Source organism: Miniopterus schreibersii, assembly GCF_964146895.1.
Source record: "Miniopterus schreibersii genome assembly, chromosome: 15".
Lineage (NCBI taxonomy): Eukaryota > Metazoa > Chordata > Mammalia > Chiroptera > Miniopteridae > Miniopterus > Miniopterus schreibersii.
In genome coordinates, this window is record NC_138115.1 from 28756946 (window position 1) to 28781714 (window position 24769).

General features: G+C 36.0%; 2 protein-coding genes across 5 annotated transcripts in view; one reads left to right on the forward strand and one right to left on the reverse strand.

Annotated features, from left to right (window-relative positions):
* The window catches only part of MSL2 (MSL complex subunit 2), a 28052-nt gene extending 24455 nt beyond the window's left edge, over positions 1-3597 (forward strand). The window contains exon 2 of the mRNA XM_081160348.1: positions 275-3597. Within this exon, the coding sequence (XP_081016474.1) occupies positions 275-1869 (1595 nt within the window). The 3' untranslated portion in view covers positions 1870-3597. The remainder of the gene's footprint in view (positions 1-274) is intronic.
* A 1420-nt stretch (positions 3598-5017) lies between these two features.
* The window catches only part of PPP2R3A (protein phosphatase 2 regulatory subunit B''alpha), a 121295-nt gene continuing 101543 nt past the window's right edge, over positions 5018-24769 (reverse strand). For all 4 annotated transcript variants that reach the window (XM_081160343.1, XM_081160344.1, XM_081160345.1 and 1 more), the window contains one exon: positions 5018-7579. In XM_081160343.1, the coding sequence (XP_081016469.1) occupies positions 7453-7579 (127 nt within the window). In that variant the 3' untranslated portion in view covers positions 5018-7452. The remainder of the gene's footprint in view (positions 7580-24769) is intronic.

The window sequence follows — 24769 nt, forward strand, 5'->3', positions numbered from 1 at the left end:
TTCATTTCCTGTAAGATATACAGGGTGGTGCAAAAGTAAGCTTATAGTTGTTTCTTTGGAAAATTATACAATAATTAATTAATAATAATACAAGAATAAAGTCTCAGAACTGTAAACCTCCTCTTGCCCCACCCTGTATTTTTTGTTACCTGGTCTGGTGAGTTTAACCCATCCCAATTTTAATAGATTACTTAAAATCTCATCTTATATTCAGTATATAAAATTGTAAATTTATTTTACTAAAATCTATGCTTTCCTCTTTTTTCCCTCTTAGGACATTTGCTACAAGATCCTATTGCACCCACCAACTCCACCTGCCAACACTATGTCTGCAAAACTTGTAAAGGCAAGAAAATGATGATGAAACCTTCATGTAGTTGGTGCAAAGACTATGAGCAGTTTGAGGAAAACAAGCAGTTAAGCATCCTAGTGAACTGCTACAAAAAACTATGTGAATATATAACACAGACTACGTTGGCACGGGATATAATAGAAGCAGTCGACTGTTCTTCTGATATTTTGGCTTTGCTTAATGATGGATCATTGCTTTGTGAGGAGACAGAAAAACCCTCAGATTCATCCTTTACTTTGCCTTTGACACATTCCCCTTTACCTTCAACCTCAGAACCCACAACTGATCCTCAAGCTAGTTTATCTCCATTATCTGAAAGCACCCTCAGCATTGCTATTGGCAGTTCTGTTATCAATGGTTTGCCTATTTATAATGGGCTTTCAATAGATAGATTTGGTATAAATATTCCTTCACCTGAACATTCAAATACGATTGATGTATGTAACACTGTTGACATAAAAACTGAAGATTTGTCTGACAGCTTGCCACCTGTCTGTGACACGGTAGCCACTGACTTGTGCTCCACAGGCATTGATATCTGCAGTTTCAGTGAAGATATAAAACCTGGTGACTCTCTCTTACTGAGTGTTGAGGAAGTACTCCGCAGCCTAGAAACTGTTTCAAATACAGAGGTTTGTTGCCCTAATTTGCAGCCCAACTTGGAAGTATCCAATGTATCCAATGGACCTTTTCTGCAGCTTTCTTCCCAGTCTCTTAGCCATAATGTTTTTATGTCCACCAGTCCTGCACTTCATGGGTTATCATGTACAGCAGCAACTCCGAAGGTAGCAAAGTTGAATAGAAAACGATCCAGATCAGAAAGCGACAGTGAGAAAGTTCAGCCACTTCCAATTTCTACCATAATCCGAGGCCCAACATTGGGGGCATCTGCTCCTGTGACAGTGAAACGGGAGAGCAAAATTTCTCTTCAGCCTATAGCAACTGTTCCCAATGGAGGCACAACACCCAAAATCAGCAAAACTGTACTTTTATCTACTAAAAGCATGAAAAAGAGTCATGACCATGGATCCAAGAAATCTCACTCTAAAACCAAGCCAGGTATTCTTAAAAAAGACAAAACAGTAAAGGAAAAGATTCCTAGTCATCATTTTATGCCAGGAAGTCCTACCAAGACTGTGTATAAAAAACCCCAGGAAAAGAAAGGGTGTAAATGTGGGCGTGCTACTCAAAATCCAAGTGTTCTTACATGCCGCGGCCAACGTTGCCCTTGCTACTCTAACCGCAAAGCCTGCTTAGATTGTATATGTCGTGGCTGCCAAAACTCCTATATGGCCAATGGGGAGAAGAAGCTGGAGGCATTTGCTGTGCCAGAAAAGGCCTTGGAGCAGACCAGGCTCACTTTGGGCATTAATGTGACTAGCATTGCTGTGCGCAATGCTAGTACCAGCACCAGTGTAATTAATGTCACAGGGTCCCCAGTAACGACGTTTTTAGCTGCCAGTACCCATGATGATAAAAGTTTGGAAGAAGCTATAGACATGAGATTCGACTGTTAAATCAGTGGGTCTTCAAACCTACCTCTGGTAGGGAAATAGCTACAGTTTAAGGCAGCTATGGTTTTGTTGGTTTAACTTGCCGGAGCTCCTGCATATAGATCACTTGTATCAAGTGTTTTCATTGCTAAGTTATATGTGTTAGTGTCGGGGAAATAGTTTGCAGATAATGGAGGAGTAACCCTACAACTATATGTCCTTAGTTCTTACAGAACCTCATAGTTTGAGAACAAATGCTGATGCAACTGATTTATACAAAATGAACTTTGGCAAGGAAAATAACATTAACCTCATTGTTTATGGTCATGCTTTGTGCGTAATCAAAGTTTATGATTAAATGTAAGGAAGTGGTATCTAGTCAGTCCATAAAGATTGTGCTAAGTTTGTGTGAAATAGTCATTAGTTTGTTCAGGAGACTCAGTGCTTGCTACCTTCAGATGCCATTGATGTTTCTCCTGTTGAAAAGCTGATGTGTCCAGCTCAATCTTTGTGCTGACATAATACCATTTCTGATCATGAAAATTGGCTACTGGTGTATGTAGCAGTTCTTAAATCAGCAGTATTATGAAAGAAAATTTGCCCCTCATTAGAATGTTGAAGAAATATGTCTTTTAAAAGTGAACAAACTGAAATTCTGTCAGACTGCATATGTTTAGTTATTTATGCTACAAAACTCTTCTGAGTTGAGCCCCCTTTTTTAGTTAAGTCTGACTTATTTCTAGGGAAAAAATTCTTGATCCTTTCTTCACTGTGCGCAATGTTCTAATTAGATAAATGAAGTGGAGAAGAGCAGTTTTATTCTGAGCTGATTGAGTTTAGACTATAGCATGTGACAATTAAAAAATATATAAAAGTTTTATTTAGAAATTGGGATTTAAAATAATTTTGAAATAATGCCCCCAAATGTATCCAGATTTATGCATTATACTTACTGCTATTGGCCACTTTGATTTTTTGTTTCCTCTAATAGTTTGCCACAGACTTTATTTTAAATATGCCTTTTTTTTTTTTTTTTAGGGTGCTATTTGTTATGAAGGCTTCTTTATAGAGGCCTAATAAAAATGCTTTTTTAATGAAGCCTGTGCATTTAGGTAGGTTTGAAACTCGGAGGATTTTCTTTAGAATACTCTTTTGCATGTAAAGCACAAACTATGTTTCAGTTTAGATGGACTTCTTCCCTTTAATTTTTATGGGGAAGTCAAGTGAGTCACAAACATTCTGTTGAAGGGAAATCTGGTCAGTTGCTTGAAAGAGCACAGCCCAAATAAAACAAGGACTGACTAGGTTGTAAAGAAATGACCTTATGATTTAAAAGGAGCTGCTGCTTTGACAGTGCTTATTTAAAGAAAAATACTGCTGGAAAACTTCCAATTTCTACGTTCACCATCTCTCGTGAGATCTGACATATGCTGAAGTTATGTTTTGATTTGGCACACAGCATGTTCAATGATGGTTACTCACCTAGTACAAGACATGGAGAAGAAACCTTGGACACAGAGCAGATGACACCTCCTTCTGTTTTGTAGTGTATCCTGGTGTCATTTTCTGTGAATGTGGTCAGGTAGAATTGTTTTTCTTGTTGGGCTTTTTTTTTTTTTTTGTCTCTTGGTGGGGTGGGGGTGGGCTAAAGCCATAGGAAGAAAAATGTGATGTATGTGTCCAGTATGTACTATTTTGTTTTGTTTTGCAAGAAGAACTATTTTTGATAACAAGAGTAAATGGTGGAAAATGCTTCTTAGTTGTCTTGTCTTTATTTGCTTTCCAAGTTTTGGAATTTTATTTAATTCCTCTTAAGTGTTAGCAGTGTCTCATGAAACATGTATTTGCCTAAAGTTTGTAACAGTTTTGTGTTGAACCCAGATGCCCTGCTATATATAAACTTGTAAATCTGTTCTTTATTCATTAATGATCACTGCAAAAATGACTAGAAATGAGATTGTACACATGGATGATTAGGATATATTTTGCAACTCTCCCAAACTTTCCTAATATGATCTTAAAAGTCATAGAGTACTTTATTGCTTCCCAAGTTTGATAATCTTAGTTTTGTGTTTTTTTGATGCATGGGAGGTTGGCAATATAGAAAAAGTGGAAATCATTAGTATGTGAGGGCCTTGATTGTTATGTAATATTGCCAATGATGAATTCAGGTTGTTTTTAGCACAAGTTTCTCTTTTTTATGCTGGTATTCACACTGCCACATTTTGGAAACCTGTATTACACCTTAAATCTATCAATAAATGTTAGTTTTCTAATTCTATGTTGTAGAATACTGAGGAGTTTGGGATAGCATGCTCTGAATGACCTATATTATATACATTTGGGGAAGAGTAATTAATTACAGTGCCTTGATTTTTACATTGTTTCTGTTTATACCACGAATTACCGCTAACCAGGGATGATTAAGAAATTATTATTGAAGTAACGATTTACTTTATCAGGATTTGAAACCACCAAAACAGTAACAGCATTTAATATGACACATCTTCACTTGTTCTTTTGAGTCTTTGTTATTAACATAAGTGACCAAATGACCTTTCACCTTAGGTTATAGAAATTTTAGAGCTGACAGTTTATCTTTTTTGTTAGTTTCATTAAGTGTACATTTTCATGCTAAGGTGTAAGGGTAAATAATTCCTTTTATTTTACTGTGTTCTTAGTTTGCTTAAAACAACTCTGTGGTGACATTGTGGAGGAAAAGCAAAAGTTTTACAACATGAAAAAATTTCCCATATCATAGGTAAAAATGTAAAATGCTTTAAAAAAATACTAAGTTCAGAGTATAGTATTGGAATCTAATACATGGATGGTATTTTAACTTTTCTCCCTCCTTTAAAAAAATATTTTTAGGTAACCAAATAATCAATTACATATTCTTTTAAAAGAATGTATTATATATAAGACTAAAGTTTCCTTTGATCCCTGTGAACCTCTCATTCCCAAACCCTGGTCCTCCTTCACATCCCCCAGAGGAAATAATTTCTCATTTTGAGGTGTTATCCTTACAGATCTTTATAGTTTTCTCGGGGGCTCAAAGAGTTACTTGCTTTGAAACTCAGGCTTGTGTATAGTGTTACTCAAGACATAAAAATGAATTCAAGTGTGACTAAAAGCACAAGTGTGTAGTGATTATCTTAGTGAAAAGGATTCATATTTGACAACTTGTCTTTATTTAGTTTTAGAAAAAGGGAAAAATAAAAACAAAAGTTAATCATGCAGGCTTTTCCACCCAAACACACCTTAATATTTCCAAAAGTTGAGCAAATGACATCTCATTTAATCAGTCTAGAGTTTTATAAACACTTTGAACAGTACACAATGACATAGATAAGATGCAGGGAAAATACACAGAATTTTATTAGTTTGATTACCTTGGCAATTAATGTTACGCTGTGAATGAAATTCATTTTTTTCATTGACTAGCATGAAGATCACAATAAACTTCAATTTAAACTTTTATCAAGGAGCCTGGGATATTGTAACAACTTGAAATTTCCAGTTGGGCAGTAATGATTATATCCAGCATGATCTTTACCAGAAAGTCAAATATATACTATCTTAGTTCCTCAGAATTCACATTTTTTTGCATTCAACTCTAGGAAACACATTCTTATGTCTGAAAGTGTGATTCTTTGGGGTAACATAAAACAGCCTTATCTTGAATGGAATGATGATGGTAGCTTGCTTTTATAATAATTACAGGCTTTTTGAAACCAAATATTGACCAAAGTGAAAGGAAGAGGACCTCAGTAACAAGGTAAAAATGTAAAGCCAAGTTAAAAAAATCAAATGTATATTGGAAAATTGTATTTTATTTTTACTTTTTGTTGAGTCTTAGAAATAGTTTAGGTCATTGTGGATAATAAAACCTTTAAACCATATCTGGCTTCTAAAAAAAAGTAACTGCTTTCCTTTCCTGGTAAAGGTTGGATGGGATAGATAGTAAATTTCATGTATCACATGAATATTTTTAATCCTAATTACCAGTGTGTTTAGGTTATTGCATGTAGTGTTTTCCCCAAGTTTAGTCACTTTTAAGCTTTTAGTTCTTTGTGAGCTCTATTAGATACTGTTTTAATAGTTACCATTTTCTCTAACAGTTAAATGGAAGATAAGTTCTGATCATGGAGATAAAATAACAGGAAACCGGGAGGATATTGACAAGGATCACTATTACACCAGTTGATAATGCATTTCCTAATTCTCCTTTTCTCCACTTTTTGCCTACCACAGCTCAAATGTTTATTTCATTATTTGGCCTTAACACCAGCATGGGAACCAAGTCAGGGTGGGAAGGAAAGCTATTCTGACATTCAGGGCTTTTGGTTAAGACAAAAAATCCAGGGGAAAAGATGACTTTGACAGAGATGAATATTAAAAAGTTTCTTGGGGGTTTCTTTTGCTTATACTGTCAGAAATTTCCATCCTTTTTACAGTTTATTTTCAATTTTATCTTCAAAGTAACTGCAGGATCTGGCTGCATCATGACTCGCTGAAAAATGTAGATTTCCGTAACGAATACATCTACCACTATAGTACATGAAATAGCTTTCTTTTATGGGTGGCATTATTGTTTTCTATTTCATTGATAAATATTGAGGGGGTGGGATATTTGGAATAGTTTCAACATGAAGTAAAGAATAATGTTTAGATTGAGACCTTTACTATTGGGTTAGTCTGATATTAAGTGATGAAAGGAATATATCTGGTAAGAATTTTCCTATATCATTTAAGTGTTCAAGAAGGCCTGATAGGAAGTGTAGGTGGGGTATCAGCTAATTTAGAGACTAATCAATCAATAATTTTCTACAAATAGTAGATGAGTTAAGAGGAACCTTTTTTTTCAAGTATGAGTCAAATTCTGTACTTTCACTTGTTTTTCTTTAGGTTTTATATAAGACCCACAGTTAAGATGGGGAGGGGATTATTCAGAGCTTGCCAGCAAGGTTGGAAGGCCCAGTGGTTACAATACCTGAGGATGTAAAGTGACTAGCAGTTTGGCAGGTCATTGTGAAATAATACATTAAACCAAGTAAGTTCAAGATCTTTGAACTCCAGTACACACAATTAAAAGAAGTCTCTGAGATGTTTGGCAGTGCTTTTATTACCAGGGCTAATTCAGTTCTGGAGGCCCTTAATGCTTTTTCAAGTTCCAGAATTTTTTGACTCAAGTTTTCTGCAAGTGAAGGTTTTTTCTGGGCTCCATAGGAGCCCTGAGGGGCCTCAGGGATGCTGGACAACAGAGACGACAACTGCTTTTGTGCAGAGAACTGTGCTTGACACTGTCCCCAAGATATCCTTGGTACATTCAGGGGTGAAGAGTGCTGGTTCACAGACTTTGGAAGGTGACGTATTATCATTGTATTTGCTTCTGAGGAAAATCTGTACGAGGTTTGAGGCAAACTGGAGGAGTCTCCCAAATTGAGTATGTATATCCAGACCTATTGCTTAAAAATGTTTTCAAGTTCCTAGTGCAGATACACACTTGCAGAAATCAAAGCCTTTAAAAAGCAGTATGCAAACTAGAGCATCTCTTCACAAGAAAAAACATTTAAAATACACATCTTTTCATGTAGACAGTGGCAGCTATTCTTCATCCACTGACTGAAGCTTTCCACATTTCTCTGAAAGGCTTGAGGTTACTGTTTTATTGCCTTTGTTTCCAATTTCAGAGGGAGAGGCAGGTTCCTCTGTTTCATAATCTTCAAAAGAACTGAAAGAAACAGTAAAAGTGAGTCACTGATTTTTTTTAAAGAAAGTGGGTAGAAGTCAATATGGCAAAATAGAGACTGAGGACCAACTTGCAAAAGTACTCTCTGTTAAATGACAGCTGTAAACAACAGCTACCCTGGTGAAGACAATGTCCTGGAACAGAAAACACGTTCTTCCTGTTCCTTAAAACCCAAGTACACCTTTAGAATTTGTTGAGAATGCGCTGTATCAAGGTTTCCTGCCCTGGCCGTGTGGCTCGGTTGGAGCAGCATCCCGTGCACTAAAAAAGGTGGTGGGTTTGATTCACAGGGCACATACTTAAGTTGTGGGTTTGATCCCCAGTTGGGGTATGTACTGGATACAACTGATGGATGTTTCTCACATCGATGTTTCTCTCAATCAATAGAAGCATATCCTCTTGTGAGGATTAAGTTTTTGTTTGTTTTTTTAAAAAAAGGCTTTCCTAGGAGCCTTGGTAGGAATAAGCTTTATGAGTGATGTTCTGGCTGGTTAGGGAGGGTCTGAGGTCCATAAAGTATGAGCTTTACATGAATACTTTCATTGAAGTGGCTTCCATTGCAGAGTAGGGAACTTTCTCAACCCACATTGCTTATAGCTTCCATGGCTTGCAAGAAGTACACTTATATGTGCAGGTATGTACATGGAGGAGACGAAAGCCATTCTTTGCAGAACTCTACCATATATTCCTCTGCTCGCTCCCCTTTAGAGGATACGGATATCCTCCCAGTTCCATATCCTCCAGGCTACCCCTGAGGGTGGCTTTAGGCAGAAATGACAAGTATTTTGTCTCATGGGTGTGATGGCTGCTTGAAGTATTAAATTGATAAATATGCTCAGGCTATATATATATACCCAGACCCAGGAAAAAGATACATGATCGATGAGCAATGTCTGTTACAGTACTTGACATAACTGGCTTAGCCTTGTTACCTTTTGCATGGGCTTTTCACAACATCTGTGCAGAAATTTCTGGACTTGTAGTCCTTTTATCAAGAAGGTACCAAGGCTGACTAGTGAGGGAAAATATGCTGAAGCAGGTGTACCCAGCCAGTGGCAGCTGCTCAACTTTCTAAAACATTCTTGAAAAGAAAAAAAAAAAGGCTGATATTTGCAGAACTCCCTGAGTACCAGTTTTTGATCCTATCAAACATTATTTAGAAAATTTACAACTTGATCATTTTGCAAAAATACTCCAGTACATACTTCGTTTTTGTTTCCACTCCCCCACACCCCCACCTCCTTGAGGCCTCAGTGTAACTGGTATATGCTGGATAAGGAGGAAAACTTGGGAAGCAGGGTTGAGGGTAGCAACTCCATTTCTGGGATGTAATTCTCAAAAGTTAATTCTAGCAATGCAGTGCTACATGCTGTGGCTGCTGCTGTCTGCGAGCTCTCAGTTTCTTAAACACCTCAATTCAGATCTGGGAATAAGAGAAGTCTGCCCTGAGACTCATTCAGTAAATATTTGAGCTCCTGTTACTAAGCATGAGCCAAGTGCTAGGAATACAATGGGGAAAAAGACTGAACCAGCGTCTTCCTCACAGAGCTTGCAGTCTAATGGAGGCCATCTGGAATAGTGGTCAAGTGATTTAGCTTTAGAGCATGGACTTTGGAGGTTCCAATCTTAGTTTGATCACTTAATGTGACTTTGGGTATGTTGCTTAAACCCTCTGCATCAGCTTCCTCAACTAATGAGGTAACAAGCAGCTCCTACCCATCATAAGGGCTGAGTGAAGATTGGGTCAGAGGGCCTATACATTACAAACTCTTGGAAAAGTTAGGTATTCTCACAATTGAGAAGTGCTAGGGCTTACTGGAGCAGGATGGCGACACAATCCTATATCGGATCCTATGTCATTTGTAAATAAAAAGGTTTATAAAAATACATACTTTCCCAATATAGCCTCATACCAGAAATGTGATTTCTAGCAATGGATTTGACCCAATTGAGCACAGGAAGACATTCCAATGGTCTGAAGGTTGGACATAGTGGAATGTCACCTGCACTACTTTTGTACTTTCAAGGCACCAAGAGCAGTACTATGCGCTGATTTGGGAGGAATCTCACGGATTGAGGGAGCTCAATAAGAACCTTTGTCAGCATCCTTATGTCAGTGTCCTGGAAACTCCCCTTACTCGAACTTAATGGTTCTCAACTGGGGGTGGTTTTCCCCTCGGGAGACACTTGGCAATGTCTGGAGACATCTGATTGTCACAATTGGGTGGGTCCTAATGGCATCTAGTGGGTAGAGTCCAGGGATGCTGCTAGACATCCTACAATGTGCCAGACAATGTCTCAGAACAGAATACCCAGCTTAAAACATCAGTGTCGTTGTTGGCAAACCCTGCTGTAACAATTGCACCTGCAGTGTCAGTGCATCTCAGCGTTCTGGACTAAGCTCTTCTCATTTTGTACTTTGCGGGGCAATCATTCTTTCTCCTGGTTTGTTCACCTGTGGCTTCTAAATGTACATGCCCAGCCTCAGCCTCTTTCTAAGCTGAAAACCACCATGTATGGCTCTTCTGGTATGAGAGCTTATACAAACCTGAACTCATCCTTCTCACACCCCTACCCACTCAAAGCCAGAAACCTAGTCATCCCAAGTTTCTCTTCCCTCTTCCTCTCCCCTCCCCTCCCCTCCCCTCCCTTCCCTTCAAATCCAGCCAGTCTCTTCTACCACTTTCAATATCACATGGATATAGTCGTCCTGCCTTTTCATTATCACTGGCTTTTTAGTTCAGGGCAATATACTCTCATGCTTGGATCGCTGCAGTAGTTTTCTAACAATAGTCTTCTGGCTTTCACTCTTGACACACACCCTTTGCTACTGCCGTACTAGGCTATCTACCATGTCAGAATGGGTCATGGTCTCGGGACCTACTGCTGCTGTGCATGTTTTTCAGTGGCCTGCAGTGCCCTTCCCCCTTTGGTTAACCTGTGCTCACTTTAAAATCTGAGATGTCATTTGAAGGTTCCTGATTCCCAGTACCTGAGCTACCACCATTTATTTAGATGTCTGTAATGGCTTCCTTCTTTGTCTCCCTGCCTTTCTTCTTGCACCTCTACCAATCTAGCAGAGTGATCTTCAAAAAAATGTAAGTTGTTTAACTCTTTCAATAGCTTCCCTACGGCCTGCATAAATTGGCCCCTGCTAATTTTTCCAGCCATATATCCCTCTGTTGCTCAGCAACACTGGTCTTTTAACATGTCCTCTACACACCGTTTCCTGCCTCAGAACCATTGCATGTATTGTACCCTCTGCCTAGAGCATTTTTGCTCCCTGATTTTTGCACGACTGTTTATTAACCTCCTCACCTCCTCAGGAAATTCTTCCCTTAGCACCCAAGTTGCAAGCCTCTCTCCATTACTGGTTCACCTATTTGTTTCTTTCCTAATTATATAATCAAATGTCTGTCTTCCCCACTGGATTATAAAGTGTCCATTTTGTAACTCACCAATTTCCTTGGGCTATAGTATAATGCCTAGCACTAGAGGCTTAAAATGAATTTTTGAATGAATAGTGATGTCCTAATGCTCTTGTGAAATGAGGTGTCAGGTTGTTGGGGAGGGCTGGAGTCAGTAAGATGGTGAGGGTGCAGAGGTGATCTTGAAGTCACTAAAGTCAGAACTAGAAGAGCCTTAATCTTGATCCTGCTCTCCAGGAATTCCTGAGGGGGAGAGAGTTAATTGATTCCTTCTAAATGACCTCTTCAAGGGTTATTGGTAGGTCACTGGGATTACTCTGGGTTCCAATGAAGATAATTTTATGAAGTATTCTGTTTTTTTGAATGAGTAAAGGGTTCAAAAGAATAAAGCAGAATTCATAGGATTCGTAAACAGTTCACTGGAAATCCAAGGTGTCAAATTTAGAACAAATTCTTTAACTTAGTATTAACTAGTATTGTTAGCCTAAGGGAAAGCAATGGCGTATGCATTTTTTTTTTGCTAGCAATGTGACTACATTTAGAAACCTGTTCCTCTAAGTAAGTTTTCCCTTTCAGATGAGCAATTTTTGGGCAAAAGTTTAACAGCTGGAAAGAGCAGAAATAATGACTGGCATTTACATGGTCTCACAAAGGATTTGTACGCAGTTTCAGGTTATTGTCTGGGAGCTGTAGTTTGATTCCAATTTTGGGATTCTGATTTTTTACAGGGGCAAAGGGATCGAATAGTTGATTCAGGGCTTGTCTCGGGAAATCTAACACTTATAGTGGCTATAAGCATAGAACAAAATGTTAAGTACTCTAATTTGGAGTCTATAATGCTTTAGAAATAGGAATAGATGAATTTTACCTTTATACTTTAAATTAAAAACAGGTATCCTAAGACATTGATATAAAATGGATTAGCTGAAATACTCGGCAAGTTTGAATTTGGTTAATGAATTCTCTGTTGATCCATTCAATGACTAGAAAATCTTTTGTTCCAACTCTTGTTAAAGTTTCCTAATATGTACCACCCATTTTCCTACCTCAAAGTATCACTTCATTTTTGATGTCTGAGGATCTCTTGCAGTTCCCCATGGTCATGAGCCATCAGTTGTTAACCCTTTTAAATTTTGGATATAGACAGAATATTGGTTAAATATATTCTAATTATGAAAGGAGGGATAGGGTTTCATTCATTTCCATTACCAACCACAGTGCCTGGCCTAGAGTGGGTACCAGTGAATATCTAGTGATATAAATTAAAATTGGGCTTTGATTTGTTGAATACAGAAAAAATGAAAACATCACATTAACTTTATCATATAAAGGCTGTTTACTGAGCACTATAAAAAATGACTCAGAACTATTCTATTTATAAGACTATAAGTCAAGACTATAAGTCATGCTTTGTCATATTAGTTTGTTTTTCCTTCTTTTTCTCTTCCTAGGCCCCAATATACACAATATATAAAATTCTGTCACCCCACCCCCATCTCCATTATCCCTGCTCCTCTGCTAAATTCTCCCACTTCACTGAGGATAGTCAGGCTCCACACACCCCTACTCCAGACTTGACTCTCACTAGCTACATTCCTGGAAGATTGCTCTGGTGGGTTTTTGGCTGGCCCTCTTTGCCTATAGCATCTTATTTTCCAGTGCTAATGGAAGTAAATGTAGAACTCTTACAAAGAGTAATTCTATATAGTTTACTATAAAGGAAAAACCCACCTTTAAAAACTAGAAAACAGTTCTAAACTATCTAAATGTTCAATAACAGGGAAATGAATGAGTTATTGCTTGAGAACACTGAAGCAGTGAAAGTCTTGTTTATGAAAACACAAGTAACATTAAATGTAAAAAAGAAATATACCAAAGTGTCAATAACAGTCATCTCTGGATGACTGAACCAAGAATGATTTTAATAATCTCTACATTTTCCATTTTTTCAGTAGCAACCTGTATTTCTCTACTAATCAGATAAAGACTCTCGAATTAGGTTTAATCTAGGTTAATAAAAGGTAAAACTGTTGGTGAAATACCAGAATATCTTGTAAGAAGGTATTTTTAAGATAATGTAAAAACCTCAACTAAAAATCTGAAGTAATCAAGTATTAATCAAATTGGCAGACAAGCTTGTTTCTGATTAGTGTAGATCTCAGTTTCTTAAGATAGCAACATGAAGGACCCTTTACCTGCTTTACATCACTTGTGTGTGGTTTTTAACTACACTGCAGAAACTAAGAATGTTAATTATAAATAAATGTGGTGTCATAACCTGTCATCTTCATATAGGTGATACATTGAGTTGAATAAGTTTATATAACTGATACTCTGTCTTTCTGGTTTTCCCTATGACCATTCATTAGCTCGGCTGAATTTATACAAATTCTCATGTATGCTGTGATCATGTGCTGCTGGATCTGATGATGACAATTTTTGCAGCCTCATACTTATGGAGACCTTTGGGCCTCTTTCACCTCACTGATATCTGGAGTCATTAATAGGTTAGTTATTGGAGACATAACCTAAGTACCAGCCTTGAATTAGGAGGTATAGGCACATGGCACAAAGGCTACCTATGATTGTTGTTAGATGGTAAAGTAGATGGAGAATTTCAAGTTGTTTTCGGAGGGTCAAGTGATCAGACCTCCTGTAGTTATCCTTGTAGTAAGGGTGGCTGCTGGATTACTGCTGCCTCCAGTACCACTCAGTAAACATCCACTGAGCATCTTCCACATCCCTAACAGCTTGCCAGGTGCTGGGATTACAAAATGAATAAAACAAAGCATCTTTGTCCTGGAGGAGACCATGTTATGATGGAAAGACAAATAGTTCCATTCCCCACTCCCCACCCTTTATATATCAGACACTGTTAGACACATTATATTCATGATCTCTAATCCTCAGTAAAGTCTGGTTGTTCATGCAACAGATATTTACTATGTCAACTGTGTGCCATGCTCTGTGCCCTGGGAATGAAGGGAATAAGGTAGGTAGTGGAATGCTAATGCTACAGCTGATTAAATTCTAGTTCAGAGGGGTTATGCAGTGTGGCCAAGATCATATGAGTGGTAGTTGTAATTGTTTATTGGTTAAATAGGCACTATTCCTAAGGGCATAATATAAAGATATTATATACAGGGTGGGGCAAAAGTGGAGTTCTGAGTGTGTGAAACAAAGTTTATTCTTGTATTATTATTAAATTATTGTATTATTTTCCATAGGAAAAACTAAACCTACTTTTGCCCCACCCTGTACGCTAATACTTAAAACAGCTCGGTATGGCAGGAGGTATCCTCACTGTCATATAGGGGATGTTGAGGCTTGGATGCTTGAGATTATACAGCTAGTAACTAATAGGGCAAGGATTTGAATTTATTAGGTGTGTCTAACTCCAAATTCTGTGCTCTTAACCATGATGTTATATTGCATCTCTTCCCATGAAGGGGGTAGTAACAGTAGTAATGGATACTATTTATCAGGTATCTGCTATGTGCCAGGTGTTTATATATAATCTTAGAGTCTCACAACCACCTAGGAAGGTAGTTGCTGGTGTCTTCTGAAACTGAGCCTCAGGAGTCAGATAACCTGCCCAGCTGGTGAGTGGTAGGTAGAACCAGATCTGTCTGGCTCCTAAGCCTCTGCTCTTTCCGTGGTATTACCACTCTTCTTCCCTTTCTAATATTTGAGTCTGGTAATTTCTGTTTGACAGACTCACCCTGATTTATTTGTAATTCCTCTTATGAAGACACTTTAAGTGGTGTAGCCTCGGGATTCTGGGTCTGGACTTGCTTTTGAACCATGTCAGTCAGCTATTAACTGTAAACAGGCCTTTTCCTTCGTTGCCATTCTAGTGCTCACTCTACAAGGCTGTGGAAGTTGTAAGACTCCTCTCCCCTTGGGACCGTATTACCTACATATGCGCTGTGTGGGCCTTATCTTATCTCCCACAACATGAGAAGAGGGGTGTCCAGCAGAAGCCTCTCATGTACACTGGTCGAATTTCACTGCAGCTGTCTCTACATTTCCCCTGGTGACCCCTCACTTGTTCTGCGTGCATCCCTTTGCTTCCCCTCTCCGCACACCAGCACCTTCTCTGAGCACTACTAGAACCAGAAAAACTTTAGCTTGTGCCAGCTATTTATTCTCTTAAGCTGCCATAGTTTCTCTTCTTTTTAGACTAACAAACTTTTAAGTGTGTAGGCCTGCTATTTCTATTTTATCCCCCCTTTAAAGCAGATTACAAAACAATATGTAGTATAAATTCCATTCCCGTAAAACAAATTACTTATCTATTTGCATAAAAATGTCCAGAAGGATATACTCCTAAATGATAAGACAGGCTGTCTCTGAGTCATAGAGTTTAGGTGAAGATTTTGTTTATCACTATTTTCTAACTCTTCTGCAGTGAATACATATTACCTATGTAAACACATAAATGGGAATAACTTCTTTTTCCTGTTTATTAAAGTAACATATGTTCATTAGATCAGCTTTATAAATGATAAAACACTATAAAAACCAATATACTTGCAATCTCACAGCCCAGAGTTAATCACTGTTAATATTTTGGAGACTTTTAGCTTGTGTATACAGGTAAACACATTTTTAATATTGAGATCATATCACAAACAATTTTGTAAACCTGATTTCTCCATGTTGTGCTTTTAATGTCTGCATAATAGATATCATGACTTATTTAACCATTCCATTATTGTACATTAGTGTTGCTTTGAATTTTTTAATTTTAGAATTACTTGTGACTAACGCCAATTGTTTGGATGAACAATTTCTATCCAAACTTCTGATTACTTACAATAGACGCCCAAAATTAGAATTGGTAGTCAACAGGTATAATTTCAGGCTGTTGCTACATATCGTCAAATTACTTTCCAGGGAGCTTGGGCCAATTTGCAGTGAATGAAAGTGCTGTTTTAACTGCACAGTGAGCCTTGAGTGAAGTGTTACTGCAATGTGCTTCCTCTATGAGAGACCAGCTAAGACACTTTAGTTTAATTCTGTCTGTTTTCCCTGCGAAGGCAGGGATCCTGTCTGTGTTCATCAATATCCAAGACTACGTAGTATACAGTATGAAAGCAAATAGTTATTGAATTAATATTATCTTTTGGAAAATTGCTGCCAATTCAGTAAGCTAAACATTTTTGACTCTTGTGTTTTTAAAAACAATTTTATTTAAGTATAATTTACAGATCATAGAATTCACCCATCTTAAGTTCCAAGTGTATTAGTAAATTTTAAAAATTGTTCAACCATCATCACAGTCCAATTTTAGAACACTTTCATCTCTCCACCTGCCTCTCCTCCCTCTTGTTCCTGTTTGCTCTCACTCTCCACTCTCATTCCCAGAGTTAGGCAACCACTGATTTGCTTTCTGGCTCTATAATTTTGCCTTTTCTAGAAATTTCATATAAATGAAACTATATAATACATAGTTTTTAGTGCCTGGCTTCTTTCACCTAGATTATTATTTTTGAGAGATTCATCCATGTTGTTGCATGTATTAGTTCTTTTATTTATTAAGGTATAACTGACGTATAAAATTGCTCATATTTAAAGTAAAATAAAATTTGACTTTAATATACACTTTAAAAGCATCACAATAATCAAGATCATGAAAATATCCATACCCCTTCACCTAAGTTTCCTTATGCCCCTTTATAGTCACTGTCCTCTCTTCCCAGGTAACCACTGATTTACTTTTTCGTCATTACTATTAACCCTTGAACATGGGTTTGAACTGGGCAGGTCCACTTATACATGGATTTTTTTCAATAAATATACAGTCCGCCCTCCATACCGGGTTTCATGTCCATGGATTCTACCAACTGCGGATGTAGGAGGACCAACTGTACACATTGTTTTATGCCATTTTATATAAGGGACTTGAGCACCTGCGGATTTTGGTATGTGTGTGTGTGTGTGTGTCCTGGAACCAATCTCCCACGGATACTGAGGGCAGACTGTAGTTGACTTTAGGGAGTCAAAAGTTATATGTGGATTTTTTTACTGTGAGGGAGGTTGGTGCCCCTAAGCCTCTGTGTTGTTCAAGGGTCAACCGTATAGATTAGTTTGCATTTTCTAGAACTTTATATAAATGGAATCATACAAAAATGGAATATACTTTTTGTCTAGCTTCTTTCACTTGGCTTAATTATTCTGAGATTCACTCATGTTGTATTTATAAATAGTTCATTCATTTTTTATTGCTGAGTAACATTCCATTAAATGGATATACTATGTTTTGTTTATCAGTTCACCAGTTTGGTGGATATTTGGATTGTTTCCAGTTTTGGGCAACTATAAGTAATACTACTCTAAACATACTGTATAAGTCTTTAGGTGAACATTTCTCTTGGGAAGATTCCTAGGAGTGAAATTTCTGATTCATATGATAAGCGTATGTTTAAATTTTTAAGAAATTGCCAAGCTTTTCTAAAGAGTATATAATTTTACATCCCCATCTGTCCAGTGTATGAGGGTTCCAGCTTCACATTATTGCCAACTAGTGATTTTAGTTGTTCTAGTGGCTGTGTAGTGTATGTTACTGTGGTTTTAATTTGCATTTTTCATATACCTATTTGCTGTTTGTACCTCTAATCTAACTCTTTATTCAAATCATTTGTCCATTTAATTTTATTAGTCTTACTATTGAGCTGTAAGAGTTCTTTATATATTCTAGATGTGAGTCCTTCATCAGGACATTTGGGAAATATTTTCTTCCAGTCTTCTCCTTTTCTTAATGGTGTCTTTTGAAGAGCAATAGTTTTAAATTTTGAAGGAAGTCCAATTTTTTGATATTTTTTATTGCTCTTGCTTAATCCAAGATCACAAAGATACTCTTCTCTGCTTTACTCTAGAAGCTTTAGAGTTTTTCAGCTTTTACATTTAGGTCTCTTATCCATTTTGAATTAAATATTTTTGTGTGTGGTATGAGGTATAGATTGAAGTTTTTTTTGCATATAGACATCCAGTTATTTCAATGTGATTATTGAAAAGGCTATCCCTTCTCCTTTGTTTGAAATTAACTGGCCATATATATGAGGGTCTGTTTCTAGAGTGTGTCACTGATCTATGTGTATACTTAGACGTGTATACAATGCTACAATGTATTCATGATTGTTTGCTTTATAATAAGTTTTAAAATCAAGCAGCTTAAGCCCTTCAACCTTGTTCTTTTTTAAAAAAGTGGCTATTCTAGGTAGTCTGCATTTCTATATAAATTTTAGGATCAATTTGACAATTTCTACAAAAAAAAAGCCTGCAGGGGATTTGATAGGGAATGGGTTAAATCTGCAGATCAATTTGGGGGAAACTGACATTTAAACAATATTGAGCTTTCTAATTCTATTTATTTAGGTCTTCTTTAATTTCTCTTAGCACCTTTTTGCAGTTTTCAGTGTGCAAGTATTATAGTTTTGTTATATTTACTCCTAAGTTGGATGCTATTATGAATAGAGTTATTCTTTTAATTCAGATTTCACTATTTGATTTTTCATTGCACTATATGGAAATACAACTGATTTTTTGTATATTAAGCTTGTATTATGAGACCTTGCTAACTCACTTATCAGATCTGGTAGCTTTTATTTAGATTTCTTAGTATTTTCTACTTAAAGTTTACATAATCTATGAATAGTTTTACTTCTTCCTTTCCAATCTGAATACTTTTTAATGTCTTTCTTGTCTTACTTCACAGGCTAGGACCTTCATTACAATGTCTTCGTTACAATGTTGAAATGGTGAGGAATGGAAACATCCTTGCCTTGTTCCTGATCTTAGAGGGAAAGCATTTAATTTTTCACCAGAAATAAGATTTTAACTATAGATGCCTTTTAACAGGGTAATGAAGTTCCCTTCTATCCTTACTTGGGTGATAGTTACTGTGAATGGATGTTTGATTTTGTCACATGCTCTTTTTGTGCCTATGGTTTTTTTTGGTCCCTTATTCTAATCATGGTCTATTACATTCACAGAATTGTGGATGTTAAGCCAGCCTTCCATTCCTGGGATAATTCCCACTTAGAGTGTACAAGCTTTTTAGTATGTTGCTGGATTTGACATGCTAATATTTTATAAGAAATTTGGTATTGATGTTTACAAGGGACATTAGTTTGTAGTTTTCATTTCTTTCTTTTTTTTAATCCTCACCTGAGGATATTTTTTTCCATTGCTTTTCAGAGAGAGTGGGAGGGGGAGAGAAACATCGATGTGAGAGACACACCAATTGGTTGTCTCCTGCATGTGCCCCAACTGGGGCTGGGGACTGAGCCTGCAACTGAGGTATGTGCCCTTGACTGGAATCAAACCTGAGACCCTTTAGTCTGAAGGCCAATGCTCTAACCACTGAGCAAACTGACTAGGGAAGTTTGCATTTCTTGTACTGTTTTTGTCTGGCTTTAGTATCAGGGTAACATTGGCTTTATAAAATGAGTTTGGAAGTGTTACTACTATTATTTTCTGAAAGTATTTGTGAAAGATTGGCATTACTTTTTTTTCTTTAAACATCTGACAATTTAATGTGACATCATCTGTATTTGGACTTTCCTTTTGAGGGAGACTTAATAACTACTGTAGTATTTTTACATGATATACTCTATTCTGATTTTCCATTTCTTCTTGAGTCAGTTTTGGTAATTTGACCTTTTGTAGGATTTTGTCCCATTTCACCTAAGGTATGAAATTTATTGGGATAAAGTTTGTTAATAATATTCCTTTATAATTACTTTAAGTTCTGTAGTGTCAATAGTAATGCCTCCTCCTTCAGTCCTGATTTTGTTGATTTATATATTCTCTTTTTCTGTTGGTCTAGTTAAAAAAATCTATCTTTTGCCCAGCCGGACGTGGCTCAGCTGTTGAGCATTGACCTAGGATTCAGGTGATCGGGGTTCGATTCCTGGTCAGGGCACATGCCCGGGTTGTGGGCTAGGCAGCCAATCAATGACTCTCTCATCATTGATGTTTCTATCTCTCCCTCTCCCCCTCCTTTCCTCTGTCTGAAATCAATAAAGATATGTTTTAAAAAAAAAAAATCTATCTTTTAAAAAAAAATTTTTTCCAAAGAACCAACTTTTGGTTCCATCAGTTCTTTCATACTGTTTTCCTATTTTCTATTTCATGGATTTCTACAATGATCTTCATTATTTCCTTCTTTCTACTTATTTCTTCTTTTTTCCAGCTTCTTGAGGTGGAAGCTTTTATTACTGATGTTAGACTTTTCAGAGCCATGAATATTCCTCTAAACACTACTTTAACTGCATCTCATAATTTTTATATTTTCTTTTCATTTGGTTCAAGATAATTTTAAATTTCCCTGTGATTTCTGCTTTGATCCATGTGTGTTTAGAAGTGTTATTTAATTGTCAAATATTTTGGGGTTTCCAGATTTCTTTCTGTTACTGATTTCTAGTTTATTTCTATTATGGTCCAACAACATAGTTTATATTACTGTAATCCATTTCAACTTGTTGAACCTTGTTTATTCACCTAATGTATGGTCTGTCCTAGAGAAGTTCCATGTGTACTTGAAGAACATGTGTATTTTCCTGTTGTTTTGTTTCATGTTCTATCCATATTGATTAGGTCAAATATCTTGACTGTGTTGTATGAGTATTCTGTATCCTTATTGTCTCTAGATCTATCGATGACTAAAAGAGGAGTGTTGAAATCTCCAACTATAATTGTTGAACTGACAATTTCTGTTTCATATATTTTGGGCCTTTGTTGTTAGGCACATTTACAGTTAAAACTGTTATATCTGGCTATTACATTTTAACTGTTAGTAAAGTAGGAATATTTATGTTTATTTCCTGAATGGAATTTCTACTTTTTGACTGCTTTAGAATTGGTCAATATTCATGTTCTTACTATTGATTTTGAAGAATCTGATTTAGAAAGGATCACTATAGGTCGTATGATCCAACCCAGTTTGTTTGCCTTTTTTGTGGTATAGTATTTGTCAATTTTAAATATACTCAAATTTATAAATAATTTCCTTATAAACTTCTCCCATTACCTTTATGCTTTTATATTCTTGCATACATTAGTTTAATATGTACTTTTATTCACCCCATCACAGAGAGCCAACATTTTACTGACTAGTTGGTCTTTTCTTGACACACTTAATACATTATTTTTATATACTACACATTGCTATGTATATATTTCTGTTTAGGCATGTATACTACACTGGGCTTAATTATTATGGCTTTATAGTAATTATATGGTAACCCTCCCCCATGCTCCATAATACCTTTGTTTCTTTTCAAAATTCACTGCTATTCTTGTGTGTTTATTGTTCCATATGAGGTTTAGAATTAGCTTATCAAACTCCAAAACATATTTGGGGGGTTATATCAAATTAATAAATTAATTTTAACACTGCAAATGGTCTTTATATTTTTTGATGAAATTTTATATTTTCTTCATATATAGGGTGTCCAAAAAATGTATACACGCTTGAACAGCTGAAAGGTGTTAAATGAAAATGAAATGTATTTTAACAAACACTACCTTTATAATAATTCAAAGTATGTGTATACATTTTGTGGGTCACCCTGTATATTTTTCAAGTAACTTTTATTTCTTGGTATTACGATAGGCTTTTTTTCGTCTTACATATTTTTAACTTGTTATTTCTGGGGTATAGGATTAATACCATTTAACTGTTAAGAAGGTATTCTTAAGTTTGCTTAGTTTTAAGACTTTTTTCTAAACTAGAAAATTTATTGAATTTTGTCACTTCCCCCCCCCCCTTTTAATCTGTTAATGACAGATCTTTTGTAAAGTTGAACCAGTTGTAATCTTGGGATAAAAACCACTTACTTTTACATATTGGTAGGTTTGACAAATTATTTAATCTTCTGTGGTTCAGTTTTAATATCTGTAAAATGGGGCAATACCATCTATAAAATAGGGTTTTTGTGAGCACCCAATGAATTAAAATATTTAGAATAGTGGTTGGCACATAGTATGCTGTGTGTGTAAATTAATAGCTTTTTGTTTAAAGTTGTTTTAACTTCTTCCTTCTATGTACTTTATTTGGGTCTATTTTGTCATCCTTTTTCATGCATCTTGAGAGGATAGCCTAGTTCATTTATTTCAGTATACAGGTTATACATTTTCCCTTGTGCATATCCTGGAGATTTTAAGAAATATAGGATGTGGCAAAAGTAGGCTTATAGTTGTGAGTATGTGAAACAGTTTGTTCTTGTATTATTTATTAATTATTGTCTCCCTCCTTGAAATGAGAAGCTGCTCTGTATTATTATTACTTTTTACAAGTCCAATGATATTTTGTTTGTGGCCTGATATGTATTTATAAATGGTCTATGGATAAAGGTATTTTTCAGGGAATAGTTTATTATGGCTGCAAATAATAGGTTTTAATTTCTCCTTTTTTTTCTTTTAGAATTTTTGCTTCAAAAATCTGATGTTATCAGGACAGTTTTTTTGGGTGTTCCTTCTTTTTTAATTCAACCTTTGCTGTCATTGCACAATTGAATCCTTTGTTTAAAAAAGTGAGTTTATTGCACTTATATTCACTGATCTAAAACTATTTGCCTTCTGTCATTTTTTGTTATGCTCTGTGGTCTGTGTTTTTCTTTTGTGTGTACAGTTTTTTTCCTGATTGAATTAGAATATTTAGAGTCAGGCTTTCGTTTTTCAGGTGTTTATTTTAATTAATACTATTAAACTCTCAACTTATCAGCTTTAGAGGGTATATGTGGAGGCCTGCTAATGAAATGCAACATATATTTTCTTCCTCCTCTGTGCATTCTAATTTCAGTTAAATTGTTATTTCTAGGATGTTACATATATATTTCTTCTGCCAATACCATGCTGTTTTTATTACTGTAGCTTTATAGTATAATTAGACATCAGGGAGTAACATAGATTTGTGGATGCCAAACCATCCTTGCATCTCTGGAATGTACCCCACTTGATTGTTATCTATGATCCTTTTAATATACAGGGTGTCCCAAAAAAATGTATACACACTTTAGCAGCTGATAGCTCAATTTTGAAAATGAAATATGTTTTAATAAACACTGCCTTTATAATTATTCAAAGTGTGTGTATACTTTTGGGACACCTTGTTTAGTTTTATATCTCTCTTCCTCAGAGTGGCCTGTACTTTTCTTTTTTTAAAATATTTTCCTTGCTTGGTTCTAGTATCAGGGTAATGTTAGACTCGTAATATGAGTTAGGAAGTATTCCCTCTTCAATTTTTTGTAAGAGGTTTATAAGGATTAGTATTAAATTTTTTTGAATGACTGGTAGACTTCACCAGTGAAGCCAACTAGTTCTGGACTTTTGTTTATTAGCAAGTTTTTGATTAGTGTTTCAGTTTCCTTACTAGTGATGCATCTATTTAGGTTTTCCTCCTTTTCATGATTCAGTCCAGGAAGGTTGTATACATCTAAGAATTTATCCATTTCTTCTAGGCTATTGAATTTCATGGTATATAATCTTTCATAGTATTTTCGTATAATTATTTGTATTTCTATGGTGTCCATTCTAACTCCTCTTTCATTTCTGATTGAGTCTTTTCTCGTTTTGTCTTAGTGACTCTAGCCAGAGGTTTGTCAATTTTGTTTATCGTTTCAAAGAACGAGCTCTGTTTCATAAATTTTTTTCTACTGTCTTTTTGTTCTCTATTTCATTTATTTCTACTCTAATTTTTATTATTTCCTTCTTTCTACTGACTTTGGGCTTTGTTCTTCCTTTTCTAGTTCTTTAAGGTGTAATGTTAGGTTCTTCATTTGGGATTTTTTGTTTGTTTGTTTCTTCAGGTAGGCCTGTAATGCTGAAAATTTCCCTCTTAGTACTGCTTTTGCTGCATCCTCTCCCCCAAATTTTGGTGTGTCATATACTCATTTGTCTATATGTATCTTTTGATTTCTTCTTTTATTATTTCAGTTATTCAGTAGCATGTTGCTTAATTTCCACATATTTGCAGTTTTTCAAACTTTATTCTTGTAGTTAATTTCCAGTTTCATACCATTGTAGTCAGAAAATGTGTGGTATGATTTCAATCTTCTTAAATTTATTGAGACTAGTTTTGTGCCCTAACATGTGGCCTATCCTTGAGAAAGTTCCATGTGCACATGAAAAGAATGTGTATTCTGTTGTTTTGAAATGGAAAGTTCTATAAATATCAATTAAGTTCATTTGGTCTAATGTTTCATTTAAGTCCAATATTTCCTTATTGACTTTCTATATGGATGATCCATCTATTGCTGCAATTGGGGTATTCTAGGCCCTACCATAATTGTATTTTTATCAGTTTCTCCCTTTAAGTCTGTTAAGTAATTGCTTTATATATTTTGGTGCTCCCATGTTGGGCGCATATACATTGATAAGTGTTATGTCTTCCTGATGAATTATCCCCTTTATCATTATAAAATATCAATTTTGGGGGGGGGGGAGGGAGAGACTGGATGAAAGAAGGTAAAGGGGATTAGCTAAAGAATATATATGCATAACCCTAGGCACAGACAATAGTGTGGTGATGGCCAGAGGGAAGGGGGGTTGTGGCTAGGTGGAGGTGGGCAAGGGGGGGCAGAATGGGGACATCTGTAATAGTGTCAACAATAAAAATAAAATTAAAAATAAATGAAAACCCTCAAAAAATTTCCATTTTTGTATCTTGGTAACTGTTTAAATCTTGAAATCTATTTTGTCTAAGTATACTACACCTGCTTTTCACTGCTGGCATCTC